The sequence below is a fragment of the Crinia signifera genome, chromosome 5 (assembly GCF_055691185.1).
Source record: "Crinia signifera chromosome 5, ASM5569118v1, whole genome shotgun sequence".
Lineage (NCBI taxonomy): Eukaryota > Metazoa > Chordata > Amphibia > Anura > Myobatrachidae > Crinia > Crinia signifera.
Genome location: NC_139221.1, coordinates 241,485,998 through 241,508,275, shown reverse-complemented (window position 1 = coordinate 241,508,275; position 22,278 = coordinate 241,485,998). Strand labels below are relative to the sequence as shown.

General features: G+C 43.9%; 1 protein-coding gene across 2 annotated transcripts in view; it reads left to right on the top strand.

Moving 5' to 3' along the window:
* The first annotated feature begins 1,812 nt into the window (after positions 1-1,812).
* Positions 1,813-22,278, top strand: part of NR1D2 (nuclear receptor subfamily 1 group D member 2) — a 31,600-nt gene continuing 11,134 nt past the window's right edge. The window contains exons 1-7 of one of the 2 annotated variants that reach the window (XR_014475043.1): positions 1,813-2,219; positions 10,002-10,310; positions 11,543-11,631; positions 12,711-12,855; positions 15,920-16,599; positions 16,909-17,094; positions 18,522-18,732. Coding sequence is in view for 1 of the 2 variants with exons in the window: in XM_083188738.1 (XP_083044864.1) it covers positions 2,204-2,219; positions 10,002-10,310; positions 11,543-11,631; positions 12,711-12,855; positions 15,920-16,599; positions 16,909-17,094; positions 18,522-18,732 (1,636 nt within the window). In the remaining variant the exon portion in view is untranslated. The remainder of the gene's footprint in view (positions 2,220-10,001; positions 10,311-11,542; positions 11,632-12,710; positions 12,856-15,919; positions 16,600-16,908; positions 17,095-18,521; positions 18,733-22,278) is intronic. The other variant, XM_083188738.1, reaches the window with a different exon arrangement.

Here is a 22,278-nt window from a genome sequence, read left to right as displayed (position 1 = left end):
CTATTAACTGGGCCCCACATTAGGTTGTCGGATGGCCTCCCAACTGTTGGAATTCTGATAGTCAGAACCCCGACAGGTAAAATCACGACAGTCGGGATCTGACAGGGGATATTCTCCCTTGTGGAGGTCCACAACTACCATAGAGGGAGACTAGACTAGGTGGCGAGCCACCAAGCCCACAGTGTGGCGAGCACAGAGAGTCAGCGAGGGACTTTTTCTGCTCTCGCCTGCTGTCCCGGCAGTCAGAATTCCGACGTGGGACTAATAACCCCCCTCCCCCCATATATGCTGTGTATAATGTTTTAAGCTACTTACTGACTGGAAAATAATTCACATCATAAGCCATTTATAGATAGATTGTAAGCTTGCGAGCCTACATTTTGACTGTCTGTAAATACCCTGTTTTGTTGTATCACTGTCTGCTATTGTAAAGCGCAACGGAATATGCTGCGCTATATAAGAAACTGTTAATAAATAAATAAATTTGCAATTGCTATGATTTGGAAATGACCATTCAAATGATACATTTTTCTGCTTAACTATCATTAGATCTAATACCGTGTTCTCACTGCCAGTGAGAAATACACGGCTTAATGCCGGGGACTGCAGGGACGGACCCCCGTTCTCACTGCAAGGCAAATTCCTGGGTGAAGAATTTCTACTCTGTAATTTGCCTTTTAACACAGGTTTTTCTGCAGTGTGAACGGGTCAACCTGTGTCTGCATACCCGGATATCAAACATGGGTAAAAAGAAGGGTTTTACCCCTGTATGAGATCCGGGTATGCGACCCGTTCACACTGCAAAAAAACCCGTGTTAAAAGGCAAATTTCCGGGTCGACATGCTAGACCCAGGAATTTGCCTGCAGTGAGAACGGGGTATAAAACAAAATATACAGTTAACTATCCTAACATCTGCATGAGTCCTGTATTCCATAGCAAAGAGTTTCCTGTACCAAAGTGTCCAGATATTGGCCCTTATTCTGATCTGTGCGGCCGGAGCCGATTATGCGGCCAGGACCGTGCGTGCGAAACCCCGCCTTCCATACGGATCGCCAACTCCGTCCGTATGCGGTAAGAAGCTGTGCGAACGGACCGCACGTGTATTTTTCACGGAATACGCCTCCTCCATCTAAGGGAACCTCCCCCATCATTCGATGGTCGCAGACCATCGAATGCAGGACCGAGTGCTCCACCAGCACCCGCAACCTCAGACCACACGGACATTTTTCCGTGCAAAAGCAGAGATCTGGGCGGGCAGCTGACATCCGGCGATGTCATATGTCCGCCCCCTACACGTGCGTCACGGCCGCATTACCATACGTACGCCCAGCGTTTTCATGGGAACTCCCATGAAACGCGGGGCGTATACATATGGTAATGAGCCCAAATAGCCCTTCACGCTCCTCTCCACCCCCTGTTCGGAGTGTTCACATATCATGCGGAATTTGGCCGTACGCCCCGCTCGCACATGCGCAGAGACGCCTCTGCACATGCGCAGACACAAAACATCGGCGGGCCGAACGCACGCGGATATATCCGCACCGATCAGAATAAGGGCCATTGTGACCTTTAGAAATACCTATTGCTGGACCATGAAGAGACATCTCAAATGCAAAATATGCCTGAAAATCATAAACTGCAACTTTTTAGGTCAGCCAGAACGAAGTTGCATATGTATCATTTTGGGGCCATTTATCGATGATCGCATTTTCAAATCAATCTGCTCCCTGCGCAGTGTGCGACTGTCTGTACACAGGCAGCAGCTATGTGGGCAGGGCAGCCGGCTGTGACAGGCAGGAGGAGGAGCCTGGCACCTGGTAGCTCTGCCAGCCGCCGCCATGGGCCGGGCCCTGTGTGTGAGCGGGAGGCGGGGGTGATACATGTCAGGCACAGTCCCGCCCCTGGCTGTCAGACAGGAGAGCAGCGGCACCAGTACAGGAGGAAGCTGGAGCCCGGGGACAGGAGCAGATAGCGGCCGGGGCAGTGGGGGACACAGCGCTGCATACACCCGCCCACTGCCCGCACCAGAGTGTATGGACTCCAAGGCAGCCAGGGCCAAGCTGAGCATGCGGGGCACCCACCGGGGCTACTCTGCCAGCGGGACGAGCAGCTGAGGACAGGAGGGGGACAAGGAGGCCGCCACCGCTGGGAGAGGGGAGCACACCGCAGCAGCAGCACCGAGAACACGGCCAGCCCAGCACCATGGAGAGCAACGCAGGTGAGCGGCTATTATGTGCGGTGTACTGGGACATGTTGGGGGGTAGCGGCACTGCTGCAGGGAGTGTGGGACTGCTCTCCGGCTACTGTGGGACTGCATGTGCCAGCATGCCCGTATGTGTGCAGCAGCTGGGGACCCTGACCTGTGCCCGCCAATGAATGTGACTAGCGGGGCAATACGGTGACGGGGGTAGGCGCTGTCTGTGTGACCTGTGGCCGGGTTTCCTTCTGCTCCGCTGCTCTCACATGGACCCGGCGCCCTAGCCATGTGCTGACACTGTTTACGTTCTGCCCAGCTCGGCCCGTGATAGGCCGGCCGGCTGCATGACGTGCCTATTACATAATGAAGGAGGGAGCCCGGCCGGCATAACACGTGTGCCTGTGGCACTAGGGGGAGCTCTTCACCGACCCACTTTCTCCTACACGTGGCTTCCAAGCTCACAAGCCAATCAGCCTCCCTCTGCCTTCTATGAGATCGGCCGGCGTGCGCTGATTGGTTGGTAGGCTGGGAGACTGTGGCGCGGAGGGTGGTGCAGGGCGCACACGTGTAACACAGCCGTGGCCATGCGTCCTTGTGCCTTGTGGGGGAGCAAGCAGCTCCACTCACTACACACTGATGTCTTTGTGTGGCACATTGCTCCCCTCCCTGTCACCCGGCCGTATACTTATTTGTGCCGAGAATTGTTGTGTAATACAGTCACCTTGTCTGCCCACCCACACGTCATACAGCCACATATTCTGGTAGTACGTACGTGTGTGTGTGGAACAATTTTAATTTGCTGTCACTCCTATTAGCAGTAGTCACATGTGCTCCTCCTTTTAGTACCTTCCCATATTACCATGCATCTAATATTCTTAAAATGAATATATAATAGTTTTATTTGTTATATGTGATGTTTAAAAATGAGGATGTGTTGACATGTGTTACCAAATATATATAACTGTCATCTGGAAGTGCAGCACCGCACATGCCAATATATATATATATATATATATATATATATATATATATATATATATATATATATATATATATATATATATATATATATATTAAAGCAAAAGGAATATATACTGTTTTGTTATTAGTCTGGATTATATGAATATGAGTATTGAGTGTAGGATTTGCATTGGAGACACATGACTGGCACAGTGCGTTCTAGTGATGGAGAAGATGGTCGCAGTTTGCCATGTGTGTACATTTATATAGCAGCCAAGTCTCCCTGGTAGACAAATGATTTGTTAGGCTTGATAGCTAGCTAAACCTGGGTACATACATATTGTTCATGAAACTAACAAACAATATAACATTAATACATCAGGTCATGTGCACACCCAATTCCTGTGAACAATATCATTTGGAGAATTTCAGAGCATTGGTACTTCAACAAAGCCAAAATTTGTTTCATTATTAACAGTTTCTTATATAGCGCATACAGATTCCGCAGCGCTTTACAGAGTATAGTTGAACATTCACATCAGTCCCTGCCCCAGTGGAGCTTACAATCTATATTCCCTACCACATGTACATTCACACACAGACATTCTAGGGTTAATTTTTGTTGGAAGCCAATTGACCTACCAGTATATATTTTTGGATTGTGGGTGGAAACCGGAGTACCCGGATGAAACCCACGAAAATACGGGAAGAATATACAAACTCCGCACAGTTAGGGCCATGATGGGAATCGAATCCATGACCTCAGTGCTGTGAGGCAGTAATGCTAACCATTACACTGTCTGTGATGCCAATGGCAATATATCTTGCATATATACGTTATCTGGATATCTATCTGTTTGCACAGCCGACCACGCAATAGGTTGGCAGCAGCACAGATTGGGCAGGCATATTTAAGTGACTCTGCGGCATACGGGCGGCAGATTGGTGTCTATGAACAAGATTGTTTAAGACCCATTTAAACAATGTGATAATGTTCCACTCCGAATTAGTCCACTGGTATTGTTGTTGCAGTCACATGGGGGTATATTTAGCTCATTTACTAAGAGTCAATGTTTTTTTTAACTTCCATTTTGCTGTAGATGGTGCATTGGTTTCTATTATTATTATTATTATTAATAATAATAATAATCATAGTTTCTTATATAGAGCACACATATTCCACAGCACTTTACAGAGGAGATTTGAACATTCACATCAGTCCCTGCCCCAGTGGAGCTTACAGTCTATATTCCCTACCACTTGTACACAAACACACACAGACATTCTAGGGTTAATTTGTTGGGAGCCAATTAGCCTACCAGTATATTTTTGGATTGTGGGAGGAAACTGGAGTACCCGGAGGAAACCCATCCAAGTACATAGAGAATATACAAACCCCGGACAGTTAGGGCCATGGTGGGAATCAAGCCCATGACCTCAGTGCTGTGAGGCAGTAATGCTAACCATTACACCATCCGTGCTGCCTAATTTGGATTAGAATTCTATTTAAAGTTCTTAATATTTTTTCACCCTTAATAGAACCAAAAATGGACTCAAAGGGTACTTGTGTATTTTGGCGGCGCCCATCGCATCGCATACCATAAGGCATACGATGGTATGCGATGCGACGCGATATCGCGCGATACTGTACAATGTCATACAATTTTAAAATTGTATGACATTGTACATGGCATACAATGCCATACAATGCGATGCGACGCGATTAAACATTGTATAAGCACCCTAATGGGTGCTTACAATGTGAAATGCACCCCACGCCACCCCCCCTCCCACTATAAACGTGAACCCAAAGCGTGGCGAGCGCAGCGAGCCCGCGGGGGGCGGCGGTACGCGTCCTCCGACCTTTTCATACCACCCACTATCCACGTCGGCGTGGAGTTGAGAATAGAAAGTGTGGCGAGCGCAGCGAGCCACCGAGCCATGAAGCGTGGCGAGCGCACGCGGATACCTTCACAGGTATCGGAGTCCCCTCGCGGGCTTCACAGGTATCCGCTGCGCTCTCCACATTTTCTATTCTCAACTCCACCCTGACTTGGGGGGCGACGTGGGGGGCAAAAATCGCGTCGCATCGCATGGCATGCGACGCGATGAAAACATTGCGTGATGCACATCGGGGGCGCCGCTATAATACACAAGTACCCTCAAAAGTTGACAAAACTGTACAAAAACATTTCTATTGTCCAAAACAAGTCACATTCACGGGTGTGGATGATTAGGTCGACAATGTCTAGATAATTGGTTAATATGTCCGGTTGACAGGCACTAGGTCAACACAAGTAAAAGGTTGACATGAGACTGGTCGGCATGAGTTTTCACATTTGATTTTTGTGTGTATATGTCGATATGGACCACCAATTAGTGTAACGCGTCCACTTGCATGGCTCGCAATGCTTTGGGCTAGCACCAACAAGTGATATTGCCCATTACTAATATTAAATAATGATCCAACCAATCTGCTCCTAACTATAATTTTTCATATACATCAGAGAAGCTGATGGTTGGAGCACCATTTAAAATCAGTAATGAGTAATAACAAGATTATCACTTGTCAAATCTGCCTCTAATGCTGGTTAAACACTACTAGGAATATCCTATTCCATGATGGCTAACCTTGACACTCCAGTTGTTGTTGAATTACACATCCCAGCATACCCTGCATCAGTTTTAGCATGGTCAAATAGTAAAACTGTAGCAGAGCATGCTGGGATGTGTAGTTCAACAACAGCTGGAGTGTCAAGGTTAGCCATCACTGGCCTATTACAGGGTAATGGGCTAACTAGGCTAGCCAGATGCACGAGCAGGTTAAGCAAAATTCTCGAAAACCGCCCAGTTTTCCAGCAAAAAAGGGGGGCTGCGTTGGCCAAAAACAAACAGGTTTCACTGAACTTGTGTGTTTTCATGAGTACTCATGCTTTTTATTGGGCGATCCATATTGCATAGCACATTGCACATTACATGCTTTTTGTACTAGATATGATGCAATCTAGTACTAAAAGCATGGGCAGCACTAATCTTACTTTATGTGCTGTGTGATGGGATGTTAATCGGAGCGCGCATATCATCTCACTGCCCTGTCACACTGTGTATGGGCACCTTTATAGTGCGTATACAGCTTATGTCTGAGGAGCCATGACAACAATTTTTACAATTTCAAAGTTTAGAATACTTTGCAGGTATGATTAAAAAATTGTTTAAAAAAGATCAGTTTAATTATTTCTAAACTATTGTGAAGCTAATGATATGCAGAAAGTCAGATATAAAACTAAGTTTTGGAAATTTGTATAAGTTGTGATTCCAAATTTTAGAGCTTTTGTAATTTAAAATTATTTCCTCTTTGTAATTTGTACTGTAAAACTTTTATAACGTCAGTTTAAACCTTTCTAAAACCCCTTTTTGATAATGCATGTGAATCATGCTGTCAAGTTCTTGTGCTCATGAAAGGCTTCAGTAATGGAATCCATCTATCGCTGTGAAACAGTACAATAGAATAAGGAGAGAGTGCATGTGCTTAGAACTGAAGGAGTGCCAGACACAATAGATTGGCACAATGCTAAGCAGAAAACACGTGTTTCGGCAGCTTTCATCACAGCTGACGGAATCATAACGACATTGGTGACATCTCAGGGGAAGTGTCATGTGTATGGGCAAGTGAGTTGGGCGCACATGATCACTATAAATAGCCATACTGAAGATTTCAGAAGATCTTATTTAGTTCCATTTGTCAAGGTCAAGCAGATTAATACTTAAGGATCTAGACAGAAATTTCAATATGTCTAAAATGTAGAGATCTGGAAATTGTGCGTGTGTTCATTCCAATTTCTCTGTTAAAACATAGCATCATTCGTAAAAATAATTAAAGTGTTTTTTTTTTTTCTTTTGTAATACTTCACACTGTTAGGACATTTTGTTCTAATACTGCTCGAAAATGGGAGCCGTGTGTGAAATAATAAAGGAAAACAACATAAGCACAGAATCAGGAGATACAGTAGTACATGTGCTCACTAGGGCTCCCGTCACAGAATGGATTTTCCGTGATACAGTGCTGTGCAGAAAACACGTGTTTCAGTGGCTTTTATGACACTTCAAGGAAACACAAGGACATTCTTAATGAAACGTGTTTTTAGCATGGAGAAGGGAGGGTGACTGCCTCTAGGGAATTATGTAACCTGAGATCAGAACTATGTTGCTAAGGGAGAAAGCATATGCTGTTGTACCAGATAGTAAATTGTAAAGAACTTGGTATTATTTCATGGATATTATTATATTATTATCCATGGTATTATTCATGGATCTAGTTCAGAATAAAGACTAGGGAATGTTTGGTGGATGTGTGCTACAGTCTTCAATTTTTTTGCATAACCATACGCATATAAGTTCACCTGAAATTAATTTGATTTCCACTAGGATGAGGGCATGGACCATTATCAATGGGGGATACTCAAATGGAAACTGACTCCAGACAGCCTAAGTTTGTTCCCATTATTAACAGTAGTGGTGAAACTTGTGGGTGGTTAGCCCATGTGCAAAAATATAATTTTTACCTGTCCTCCTCCACCCCAACCCAAGTTTGATATATGCAACATGGCAATGGGTTACAGGGGGAAGCAGAGTGTGACTGGGAAAAACAGTGGGTGACGGGCAGTAATGGGCTTCTTAGTCCTCAAGGTCCCCACTGCACTTGCTGCACCATTGGTACTTCCACCTCTGATTAACAGGGAAACCTGCACCATGGGGCAACCCTGTTCTAGCCCCCTCAAACACAGAATGCCCCCACACTGCAAAGGCTACCAGCGCTGCACTGGCAATGGCCGATATTTCTCCTTGTACATTTGGGCTGTGGCTATCAGGGTACTGATGTAAGGTTAGTGTTAAAGTGTTCCATATCCATAAGTTACACCTGTATACTAGTACCATATCATAAGAGGGGTGGGATCGTTGGGTCTACAGCAAGTTGGTCGACAAGCATTATGTCGACATGGTTGTAGGTCAACATGGGTTTAGGTTGGTAGGTCAATAGGTTGACAGGGTCTAGGTCGACAGTCAAAAGGTCGACATGGGGTTTTTCACTGTTTTTTGACCTGAATGTCGACAGTCGACATGGACACAGTTGTGCTCGCCACACTATTTTATTCTCCCACCGCACCCTAGTGGATGGTAGGGCATGAAATACCACCTGTCGGCTCAAAAAACAGTGAAAAACCCCATGTCGACCATTTGACTGTCGACCTAATGCTTGTGTCGACATAATGACCTGTCGCCCTTGACCCAACGCTTGTCGACCAACTTGCTGTAGACCCAATGACCGTATTCCCATAAGAGAACATCCAGCATAATACACTGTTTGTTTACAAATTATACTGAAATGATTAATGCTCAATAACCTACTGGCATACATTTGCCCACTGATCACCTTGAGTGTGTGCTGGAATAATCAGAGAGCAGCTGTGGAGATTCTTTCCGCTGCGATATCATTTGTTCATTGTGAAGTAATAATCTTCTATCTCCTGAATTCACCCCACAACTGCTTCCACTGTGTCTAGATGACTGTTTTAACTATTATTGGTAGTAACTGAAATAGAGGTTGGAGCAAAAAAAAAAAAACAGTAGGTGGGTTTTTGGCTCAAGAAGGCTCCTTTTTGGTTTTCGGTAAAATTTGTTAGTATTAGATTTTATTAAAAATGAAAAACATTTAATGTTTATTTATTCTTTAAAATATATTGTGCAAGAGAGTGCACAAAACACATGATAAACAATTCTATATATTTTTTTTATTGTAATCTTTTTTGTACAGTCTGTTATAAATTGTATAGGGATGACCAGTATGAAAACCACCACTGCATTCTACCTCTGAAACATTTATTGTGCTGCCCGCCACTCATGGAACTAGGGCTACCATCAATTGTAAAAATTACACAAAGACCACAGGTGACCCCACCCTCTGCCTTTTGCTGAAAAATAACCCACATTCCAATAAGATCTCCCACATGCTCTTAGACCATGCCACAGATCAAACAAGCCCTCAGGTGCAACCTGTGTTCCAGTACTCCCCCACATCCCAATCAGATGGCTCCACATGTCATCAGACATCAAATGCCCTTTACATTCCCCTCACACTTCCCTACATGTTCCTTTACCTGTCACTCTGAGCTCCAGGCATGCTCATTAGAAGCCCATCTAAGCATCCATCACTCTGAGCTCCAGGCATGCTCATTAGAAGCCCATCAGACCTCCACACATGCCTCCCAGACCACCACATATTCCATTTACATTTCGCTTATACTCCCCTACATTCTCTTCACAGCTCCACATTTCCCTCCATCCTCTTCATATTCCCTCCAAGTGGCTCCCCATGTCAACAGACCTTCTCACATGCTCATCGGACTGATCCCCACATGCCATCAGCTCTCCCCACAAACCTATTACATGCCCATCAGGCCCACTACATGTCCCACAAACCTCCCCACATGCCCCAGATACCCCACAAGATTTCTTAACCCACACATTACCAAAATGTCCCTATTTGCCCCTACAACCATAGCTCATGCCTGTAAGACAGCCAAACATGCCATCACTTCTCTCTGCATGCCTATTAAATGCCCATTGTACACCATAAATGGCATTCATGTACTTAATTTTCCAATGTCCGTCAGACTGTCACACATGCTTTTTTACTTGCTGTTTACTTGTTGCGCTTAGACCTCCCCACATGCATTTTTTTCCATTTATTGCCTTTACATATGTTTTATCTTTAAGTCTGCTATTAAAGATGCTTTATACTTGACCACAAGGACTTAAGATTTGGTTATGCGTTGTGTTTCCTAGGTGGTGTCATTGCATACATCAGTTCTTCAAGCTCAGCCTCCAGCCCTTCCTCCTGCCACAGCGAGAGCTCCAACAGCAGTTTCCAGTCTTCACCATCCTCCTCTCTGCCATCGTCCCCGAGCAGCTCTGCTTCTGAGGGGAGTAGTAGTGGGAGCAGCGGGAGTAACAGTAGAAGTGACCTTTCCAATGGAAGTCTCCGTTCCAGCCTTGAGGAAACTCCAAGGAACCAGCAGGTGGACACACTCTGCATAACAACAACCTATACAAGTGCAGAAACCCTAAGCAAAGGCCATGCAGGAGTCACCTCTAGTAAGTGCTTCCGCAAACCTGTAATAGGCATTGTGTAAAGCCTGCTTTTTCTCATTTGTATTGAGCTGCTTCAGAAAAAGTATTCTTAGTGCCACAATGGAAAGCACTAAAGCTGCAGTGTGCACATAGTGACATTCCCCATCTACATATGAGTGTAGGGGTGACAGGTTCCAGTGACTTTGCAGCGTTTGTCACCAGGCTGATCTCATACAGTAGAGATAGGAATACTGTAAATTTGGGCCTGCGTAAGTTTTCAGCCTAGCAGACAGGTAAATGCTGTCCAACCAAATGCTCGCCCCCCCCCCCCCCATGCGGCACGAATCCCTGCATTTGCCTGTGAGTAATGTGTATAGGCTTACACATCCCCTCGCATGCGGCCGTACGGGTGAAAAATTATTCACCGGTTTTTCATGGTCTAGACCAGGGCTGGGCAACACCGGCCCTCCAGATGTTGATGAACTACACATCCCAGCATGCCTTGCATCAGTTTCAGCATGGCCACATAGCAAAACTAATGCAAAGCATCCTGGGATGTGTAGTTCACTAACATCTGGAGGGCCGGTGTTGCCCAGCCCTGGTCTGGACTGACTTCTATCTGGAGATTGCCAAATTTGGGGTGGGCGCTGACATCATGTGATGCAGACATTGACACATGTGGCCCCACCCGAACAGCCCCTGTGTTTTCAGCACAATGAGAACAGCCAATGGCAGCTTATGTGTAATTATATCTCAGCCATAATATTCATCTGACCGTATCTTATTGCTGTATTCATATATTGTATAACTAATGTAAGCAATCATACAGAAGAGGGAATGTGACGCCTCATACACACTAGATGATTTTATAAAAGATATCGCTCTGGCTCTTCTAAGCGATATCCTTAAACAAAATCGAGGGGGGGGGGGTGTATTGTTTGCCCGGGCTTACCATCAGTATCATTAATGATATTGTGGTAGACACCATCATCTAGTGCAGCGGTTCTCACCAGGGGTCCTGACCCCAAAGTGCGTCACAAGCTACTCAGCATGGGGTTGCAACTCCATGTTGCTGACCATCAGGCTGATGACTTTTCTTTAAGTCTGTAGTTGTACTATTGGTTTAATACCTTTATAGTTTTCTGACTGGCAGAAGCTGGAGTACTAGATGAGATTACTTGCATTGTTCTCTTATTTAATATATCTTTGTTTGAAAACAAACTGCTCACTTTCACCATGTTGCATTAATGTTGTAGAGTTCAATGGAATGATACTCCTTTGCAAAGTGTGTGGAGATGTAGCATCTGGTTTCCACTATGGAGTCCACGCCTGTGAAGGCTGTAAGGTAACCTTATCTATTCTATGCTAATGTTTTCCAACTCAAATTGTACTTCCAAAAACACATCAGTTCCTCACCTCTGTAACATGTTTCACATATAAAAACATGAGCCAGATGCACAGCCAGCCAATCAGCTCCTGTCTGACACTTTTCAAACACTGTAACATGAAAGTTACGAGCTGATTGGCTGGTTGTTTATCACTCTCCATTTTATCACTTTAGCTGTCACACTCTTAGGAGTAACACCAAAATGAGGACTCAGTGACTGGGAAATGGGAGTTAATGCATGGCATGTAACGCCCATTTCCCAGTCACTGAGTTGATATTTTGGTGTTACCCCACAGAATGTGACACCTAAAGTGATAAAATGGAGAGTGATAAACAACCACCACTCTGCTCTTGTTACAGTGTAGGAGTCGGCAGGGTATGCAGACGAGTTTCAGGGAGCAGCCTATCATCTCTGGCGATACTGGGGGTGTGAGGCCATGCCCCCTTTTTGAGACTCACATTTAATTTTCCAACTGACCCCAGTTACAACTTGATATCTATAGGCCTTGAGTGTGCGCCCTCTCTACCACTAGAAGTTTGTACTCTCTTAACTGAAGGGCAAAATGTTATTGATATGCCGTCTTTGCCAGGGACCTTTTCAAGGAGTTGATAGACTTTACTGCGAGGCGCTCACAGGTTGTAGTCCCACATACAAGGAACAAGAGATGCATAAAGTTGAACACATGCCACAGATCAGGACACGCAGCTCAGGTTCAAATTAAGCTTAATTGAAATTCAGGGTCACTGTCAGTCATGGATGGTCAGGAAACAGACCAGGTCATTGATGTCAAGATCATACTAGCAATAGCCAACCCGAAAACAAAAACACGGACTGTTAAGGACTGCATTATGCCCAATGCCTTGGGGGGGGGGGGGGGGGGGGAAGCTATATCACCACCATTTGTGGTATATTATAGACAAATTATAGATTGTTGTTTTATTAAGTTATCATTTATTTCATAAGAACCCATGTAGGTTATGTCTTTGTGGGGCGTTGTTAAGTACAAATGTTGAAGTAGAATTTCATGTGCTCTTAGGGATTCTTCAGACGAAGCATACAACAAAACATCCAGTACAAAAAGTGCCTCAAGAATGGGAGCTGCTCTGTCATGCGGATGAACCGCAACCGCTGCCAGCAATGCCGCTTTAAGAAGTGTCTGTCTGTCGGCATGTCCAGAGATGGTATGTAAGCGTAAGGTGTCTTTTACATGCTTATGACCCCAGTTTTCTACTAAAAGCAGGCCACTAAAAAAACACATTGATTTATAACTGTATTTGTACCTATTATGACATAGGGCCTTATTCAGAGTTTTGAATTACCCCGTGTTATTTTGCGGCTACAGTTGCGAATGTGTTCACAGTAAGGCCCTTATTCAGATCTGATCGCAGTACAAATTTGTTCGCAAAACCATGTGCACTGCAGGTGGGGCAGATGTAACATGTGCAGAGAGAGTTAGATTTGTGTGAGTTTATTTTGTCTCTGTGCAGGGTAAATACTGGCCACATTATTTTTACACTGCAATTTAGAATTTAGTTTCAACACATCCCACCCAAATTTAACTCTCTCTGCACATGTTACATCTGCCCCACCTGCAGTGCACATGGTTTTGCCCATTTTTGAGAACAAAGTTCTACTGCGATCAGATCGGACTATGGGCCTAAAATGTAATGTAAAATAATGCAAATGCGGCAGCCACCTGAATTTGTAGTGAGATGTCCATTGATGGCTTTTGCCAGTCCCAATGGCTGCGTACAAAGAGAGAGAGAGCTTGCAGATAATTTAGGGTACTTGTGTATTATCACGGCGCCCACTAAGCTATTTGCTTAGTGGGGTATTCTGCATAGGAAAATCGCATTGCATCGCATGGGCCATTTAAAGCGCCCTGCGATGCGATGCGATCTGATTTTCATATGTAATTTATTCAGTGCTCTCTTATATATATTTTATAGGGTGTACAATGCTATTAGGTACCCCCCACTATCCACGTCACCCCGAAGCATGGCGAGCGCAGCGCGTCCTCCGACCTTTTCATACCCCTACTATGCACGTCGGCGTGGAGTTGATTTGATATAGCACGGGAGCCACTGAGCCTGAGCGCATGCTCACTGTGCTCGCCACACTATATAAAATCAACTCCACGCCGACGTGCATAGTAGGGGTATGAAAAGGTCAGAGGACGCGTTCCGCCGCCGCTCGCCACGCTTCGGGTGGCGTGGATAGGGGGGGTTGCCTAAAACCTCATTGTATGTCATACAATGATATCATTGTATAGGTAATTTAAGGGCATCGTACACCCTATATAAGTGGTAGACGCAATGCGATCCCCCGGGGCTAAGAGAGCAGTGAATAAATTACATAGGAAATCGGATCGCATCACATCGCATGGCCCTTAAAATGGCCCGTGCGATGCGATGCGATTTTCCTGCGGTGCCGTACGTAAGAAAATTAGGCGCCTTGATAATAGTAAGTAAGTAAGTTTTATTTATATAGCGCACTTTCTCCAACAGGACTCAAGGTGCTTTACAGACATTAAAAATAACAATGCACATACTGCAATACAAAGGGTTATCAGTACAAGGAACAGGCAACAATGGCAGTACAGATATACATCACACATACAGATATGCACAAGACGCATTCTAATAAGGGACACGGACATGGGGAACATATTTACCGAGTTGTGCAGTACCCAGGCAGCCATTCAGCGGCGCCACATGTTGATTGCACAGCCAGTAACAGTACTGATATATATAAACTGTATATCTGTACTCTAATGAGGGACACAGACATGGGGAACATATTTACCGAGCTGTGCAGCACCCAGGCAGCCAATCAGCGGCGCCACATGGTGATTGCACAGCCAGCTAGGTAGCCAGTAACAGTACTGATATATATACTAGATGTACTCTGATGAGGGACACAGACTTGGGGAACATATCATTACTGAGCTGTGCAGCACCCAGGCAGCCAATCAGCGGCGCCACATGGTGATTGCACCAGCCAGTACTGTACATATAGAACACAAAAGAACAGTACAGGGTACACAGAACTAGTCATAACACAATTAAAGCACAATTCTTAGTACACAATACAGCTGAGATATAAGGAAGTGAATGAGAATAGATGCAGGTATAGATTGTAGATGAGTAAGAGAGCTGTAGTTGAAATACAAGAAAAGTGCTGTGAGAACAGGAGGGAGGAGGGCCCTGCTCTAAGGAGCTTACAATCTAGAGGGAGGGGGATACAGACAGGTGACATGAGGTGCAGATAAGGAGACCTGAGGCAAGAAGTAAGCATGGCAGGGATGGTCAGGACACGAGGCAGCAGGTAAAGAGAATGGACAAAGTAGTCCTCTCTCCCCTCCTATCCTCCTCTTCCCCCTCCACCTGCACCCTTGACCCCTAACAGCTTTGCACTGTGGGCCATGCCACAACACACCCTGCTAGGGGCAGAAAGCATGCAGAGTGAATAGGGAATGCACAGGATTGAGGAACCATGGCTCTGGTATAGAGATTGGTTCAGTATGGAGTTCATTGTCCTGGCTTTGCAGACTGTAGGTGATGCTGGGTTAGGTAACTCACTGCAGAATTCTGCAATTTTCAGTGGAGGATGTTTAATTTCTATGTCCTTCTGTGTTCCTCCGGTATTTCTTTATACACAAGTACCTAATTTAGATTGCAGACGCAGGCTGGTTTTTTTTTGGCATACACCTTAGAAATTTGATTCCTCTTACTCCACTGATTTTGGATATAGTGACCCTATAGCTAAAGAGTCCAGATACCTTTACAAACCTTGGCAACATCTCCTAAGAATTTCCTCACCTGCAATACTTACACTATAGTCTATATAACATGGTATACAGAGAAATTAACCATGTATCTGTATACCATGTTATACTGTAGGACATAAAGCTTCCCTAGGACAATGTAAGTAGTTTTGTCAGAGTCACTTTTCAAGGTGTTCTAGTTTCAGATAGAACTGTTTATAATAAAGGCACATCATTAGTTCAAGGATCTTTCTTACAATATAATTGACATCGGGGGCCTATATACCAAACCATGGAAAGAGATGATAAATTACCTGCCCATTAGCTCCTAACTGTCATTTTACAGGCAGTGTTAGACAAATTTAAAGGAGCTGACTAGTTGGTAATTCTTTCTAAGCCTTAGCACATTGTATTTTGGGCATGTCATTAACGTAATCCTCTCTCCCTCTCTCATTGTTTCCATGTCCCGTCTTGGACAGCTGTTCGTTTTGGTCGCATTCCAAAGCGTGAAAAGCAGCGAATGCTGATGGAAATGCAGTCTGCCATGAAGACCATGATGAACAGCCAGTTTGGCAGCTCCGGACACCAAGAAGCACTTCCAGATTACCAAGCTTCACCAGCCGTTGTGCCACCCATGCCCCGTTCGGTTCAAGAGAAATTGGAGAACAAGGCTCAGCAGTATCCAGAAAAAATCCCTACGCCTCCTCTTCCTCCTCCTCCTTCTCGTCCCACGCTACCTCCACCGTCTTCAGATGTTAGCAAAGAAGATGTCATTGGTACGGTAACTAGAGCTCACCGAGAGACCTTCATGTACAACCAGGAGCCTTCTGAAATTAAAGCCGAAGCAAGCCATCTGATTGAAGGAAGAATGAATAATGTAAAACACATTAACAATAATAACAATGTTCACTTCAATAATGGTTACACTATTGCTCGCTGTCCTGTTAATGAAAGCCAGAATTATATGAATGGACAGCACAGGGGGAAGAACACCATGGGCTATGCAAGCGTCCATGCTGTTTGTTACCATAATGAACATAATATAAACATTTCTAATGGTTTCTTCTACAAAGGAAGCAATAAAGCAGCCATGTTTGATGTATCTCAGGCTGACTACATGAATGGCTACGCATGCAATAGAGGAAGGCGAATGCATCTGGTACAAAGATGTTCCTTTTTTTTCCTGTTTGTTATCACTTCTAGCATTTGCGTTTATTAAACCCCAAGTCTAATCACATGATAGCATTTCTACCATTATTTGTCCCATTATTTGATATGATTAAATTGACTAAAACTATCCTTAATTAACAAAACTAAAATCACACTTCAATTGTGTTTTTTTATATAGCAGTTGAATTATGGGTATGGCTTATAGCTTGTAAGTTATATATTGATGTAATTATTATAGAATATTGGGTTTAGAATAATCACTGGACTGTACTCACCAAGTATTTTATACATTGTGCAGGTCTGTCCCATGAGCATGACTCCATTCATGGACCCAAATAAAGCAGGACCTCAAATTTGGGAGGAGTTCTCAATGAGTTTCACCCCAGCTGTGAAAGAGGTGGTAGAATTTGCCAAGCGCATTCCAGGATTTAAAGACCTTTCCCAGTACGATCAGGTCAACTTGCTGAAGGCTGGAACATTCGAGGTGAGAATATAAACCGGTGATTTATCAGCTTCATGTACAAATATTGTTTTATCAATTTTGCGCAGTATAGCCAAATATACCATATTATATAGTCCAAAAAGTTTTGAGAGGTAAATTTACTAAGATCGTCCGTATTTTTTTAATCTGGTTAGGAACGGGGTCAGGGATATTTTCTATCCGCAAATTCAGTAAATTTACAAAGCTGCTAAGTTCTCAGGATTCCTATTTCCCATTCAATCCCATTTATGATTGCGAATCAGCAAATCCTAATAAATTTCCCTATGAATTTCTGAAATTTTTGCTTTTATTGTGAAATGTAAAAATATCTATTTATATTTTATTACTTCAATTCTATCATCATTTTTAATAGGTTGTATCCATATGTATAATGGGATCCAGCCAGCCTGTTTTCCGTAAAACGTACGATTGTCACATTACAGTTCCCACGATCACCAAGAGATGTGATTCAGCAGCATGTTACAGATATTTTTATTCTTGGTGCCAGGACCCTATGGGTTGGACATAATTATATGTTGAAATAGATGTGGTTGTTTCTTGGGGTTAGTCCAATGAAGAAGCATATACAGGTTGAGTATGCCTTATCTGGATTTCTGTTATCCAAATTATTCCAATAACCATAGTTTCCAGAATGTAGTTTTTGTTGTTGTTGCTTAAAGCACTTATTGGAACATCTGTAACTGGCAGTACTGGGGGCATGATGTAAAACTGGCACTACTGGAGCATGATATGTAAGTGGCACTAAATAATTGATTGCTTAGCATTTAAACTCCGTGCCTGAGCTAGTGCTCAAACTTGGTTTCATTTTAAAACCTTGTTCCATGCACAAATAAATATATTTCATGTGCTTGATGTGTTTATACAATATAAGTGGATTTTGTGTTCATACATGGGTCCAGTCCTCAAGATACCTCATTGAAATATAAATATATTCCAAAATATGGAATCATCTGTAATCCAAAATGCTTCAGGCCCCGAGTATATTCAACATGGGATACTCAACCTGTACCAGGTTAAAATGCATTGGTTATGTAGATTTACCAGAGGCAGCTATCTTGTGGTCTGATCTGATGTTCATTAAATGCTTTTCACTGGAGACCAGTGTGATCAGTGAGAATACAGAATACTGAATAAATAGGATGCATTATTCTGAATATTGATTCAGCCAAAAGGTCATTACTTCAACTATCTAGAAAATAGCGGCACTTCTCTTGCATCTAATACAGTTTCTTCCAGATTGATGGCTTTGCAGTGGCAAGCACTGTACTTCTATTAAGGTTTGCTCTGCACAAAAATGTCAAAGAAAGCGTGAAACATATTCTACGAATTTTCTTTCACAGTGATCAAAAGTGACATTTTCCTCTCTTATGTGACAAATGATGTTACCATCTTCTCTTTTGTTTTGCCAGGTACTGATGGTACGGTTTGCATCACTGTTTGACGCAAAGCAGCGTACTGTCACCTTTCTTAGTGGGAAGAAGTACAGTGTGGATGAGTTGCGGTCTATGGGTGCCGGGGAGCTGCTGAACTCTGTTTTTGAATTCAGCGAGAAGCTTAGTGCTCTGCTGCTCAGTGAGGAGGAGATGAGCTTGTTTACAGCCGTTGTCCTTATCTCTGCTGGTAAGGAAAGAAGGAAACTTTCTATTCTTCTCTCTAAATTGCTTGTGATATCTATCATATACCGTGCCGCAGAACCTCGCTGACTGCTAATCATTTCTTTTTCAGACCATCTTATCACCAATGTAGTGTTGTTGGCTTAATCCGGGAATAGCCTATTTTAGGGGTATGGGTCATTAGGTCAACAACATTAGGTGGACGTGGGAAAAGCTTGACATGAGTCGGTGTCTAGGTCGACTTGGACACCAGATAAGTGTACCGGGTTCCCTCGCTGTGTTCGCCATGCTACGGTCACGGTGCCTCGCTGTTCTCGGCACACCATTGTATTCTCCGTCTGTGCCCACTGGGAGAGTAAAGTATGACCAAGTTGAAAAACTCATGTTGACCTATTTCATGTGTCGACCTTTTGTCCATGCCGACATAATACATGCCGACCTTTTCATGTGACCTAATGGCCGCATAGTCTAATTTAGAAGCCCAGATTCTCTCTTAGGTGAGATGCAGGATTTTCATGCTGTTCAACTATGACCTTTTCTGCATAAGCATCATCCACTGGATTCACTCCTAGCTGGCCATAGAGAACAACCATTGCCTAATTCACTTGGAATCAATAGGTTTTTTGGGGTGCCGGACGGGGACCCGACAGTCATTTACCCAACATTGGGATCCGACTGTTAAAACACCGACAGGTTCACTACGGCCACCTGATATTCTCCCTCGTGGGGGTCCACGACCCCCATAGAGGGAGAATAGAATAGGTGGCTAGCGCAGCGAGCCCGCAAGGGGCTTTGTTGCGCTTGCCATGCTGTCTGAGTCCGGCCAGTCGGGATCCCGACGTCGGGCTAATGAATGACAGGATCACGACTGTCGGAACCCTATACCACACCCGTTTTTTTTTACCTTTTCAAAATTGAGAACTCTCTTTTTCTCCTTTGTTTCACACTAGTACATTGCAGAATGTAGTACTTTACATTTGGGTACAACTGGACGGGGTGGATACAATGCATGGATCACAGAGGTAGCCCAAGACCTGACAATCGAGTCACTATGCTGATGTCATTTTTATCCAAGCATTGGATCCTTTAGCCTTAACATGTCATTATCACAGCCTGTCAGCAGGGGCTCCTCTAATGCTGGGTACACAATGGGGGATATATATCGTTAACAATATTCAGGATATAGATATCATTATTGATATATAACGAACTTCAGCGTGTATGCTCAATATGCCTGTTCCCACAGTTTGGTGTGAAAACACAACCCAGGTTACCAATATGCTTTGAGTGACCGCACTGAGCATGCAGATGATTGCACATTTTTGTTTCTCTGTTTGTATTTATGTTTAATTGGGTACTTGTTTCCTAGCACGGCGCCACCGATTTTAATTGTATGAAATCGGGTCGCAAAAATCGTGTCAATCGCATCGCATGCAACCAAATCGCATGCGATGCGATCGACCCGACCGACCTGATTTTTTACATTGGAACCAATGTTAAATGCCCCCCAGACTCCATTTTTCATTGTATGCCCCCCCATTGTTAACGCCACGATCAACGTAACCCCGAAGAGTGGCGAGTGCAGCGGTACGCGTCCTCCGACCTTTTCATAACCCCACTATCCACGTCGGCGTGGAGTTTATTTTATATAGTGTGGCGGCGAACGGACGCAACGCTTCGGGCTTGGTGGCTCGCTGCACTCGCCACACTATATAAAATCAACTCCATGCCGATGTGGATAGTGGGGGTATGAAAAGGTCGGAGGACACGTACCGCCTGCACTCGCCACGCTTCGGGTTCACGTTGATCGTGGCGTGGCGTTAACAATGGGGGGGCATTTCACATAATTCAGCATCAGGGTGGGTTTACAATTAAAAATCGGGTCTGGGGGGCATTTAACATTGGGTCCAATGTAAAATCGGGTCTCAGGGACCCTTTTTACATTGGTTGCAATTTTCAAAGTGCGTTAAAAACATGTTTAAAGCCCGAAAATCGGGTCGGTAGGGTCCCATCGCATACCTTAAGTTGAGGTATGCGATGGGACCCGACGGGCGCCGTGCTAGGAAACAAGTACCTTTAATTGTATATATGTCCTTTTTTAACAAGCTTTAATAAAACTTACATTTTAGATTTATCCATTTTTCTGGGAATCACTCCCCACTTTTTTTCTGCCTAGCAAGAGCCATTTTTAGGATACAGCAGGGTATATATTGGACACCTTTATTGTATACTGATTCTATTGATACGATTCAAATATTTTTTTTTTCTTAAACAAGAGTGCCCCAACAAAAAAGAGAGTACTTTTTCTTTCTACCCAATACATATAATAATTTAGTATTATGTAACAACTACATATAACCCTGGGCAGTAAGAACAATGCATTGTTACATGGGAAGAGTGAGGTGTATATGAGTGGTCATTATACCTCACAGTGATGCCCACATTCAATGTAAGCAGTAATATAAATCAGAGCAATACACTCCAGGCTGTAATAATCTAAATACCAAATCATTACAAGTGGTCAAGTTGAAGAACACATATCTCTTCTTTTTTTTCCTTCTTAACATTATTAGGTGCAATCATTAGTCTGTATTCACACCTACTGTACCTAAACTGCAGTATCAGTGTCTTCAGGGCTTGGTGGTTGCGAAATTATGCCTGTAGCTGTGTACTCTAGCCTATGTTCAGAATAGTCCTTTCATTGGCTTATCTGACCAACTATCATTGTATGGTTACCTGCACCAGATTACATTACAACCTTATATAAGTGAAACATTATGTCACTGAACAAAATATTTTACCTTCACGGTTGAATCTGGAAATGTCAGTTTTGGAGAGTAAACTCACTGCTGCGGGCCAGTCAGTATCACATGACCATTAATTGCCAAGATTGTTTTGATGTTTCCTGATGATAGGGAAACTTTTTTTTATTGCTTTTGGGCCATAAAGCCTATTATGATCGCTACATGATTATTAAATAAATGTAGTTTTTGTTTATTAAATGTTCTTGGACATACTGCATTAACTTGGTGGCACTTGTTAATAAAACAGTACTGGCTTCTCCAGGAGATGACAAATAATTCCATATGGATCCAATTTCTGTTTTATGGTTGTTAGCCCTTCATAGGCTGTGATGTCGATATGCAGCATGTCCACAATGACCCATTCATCATGTCTACATGGGTGACATGTCAACGCCCTGATTCTGGTCCCTGGGGTCAGGTGACCAGCAATTTGGGAGCAGCCTTGTAAATGAGCAATGTTCTGGTATTTCCCCCCAAACCTAATCCCTTCCCCTAGTGCCTAAGCCTATAACCCCATATGCCAGGTCTAGCCAACCTGTGGCTCTCCGGCTGTTGTGAAACTACACATCCCAGCATGCCCTGACAACATTTCAGCATTACCTTGAGAGCCATTGGTTGGTCAGGTCTGCCATATGATCAACCTCTAACACTAACCCTCCCAGCAGCAAACCCTAGCAGTTGACATTTGAGAGCGGTTGACATTGTGAACATGTTGACATGGTGTCTGCTGACACCATACTTGCCTACCT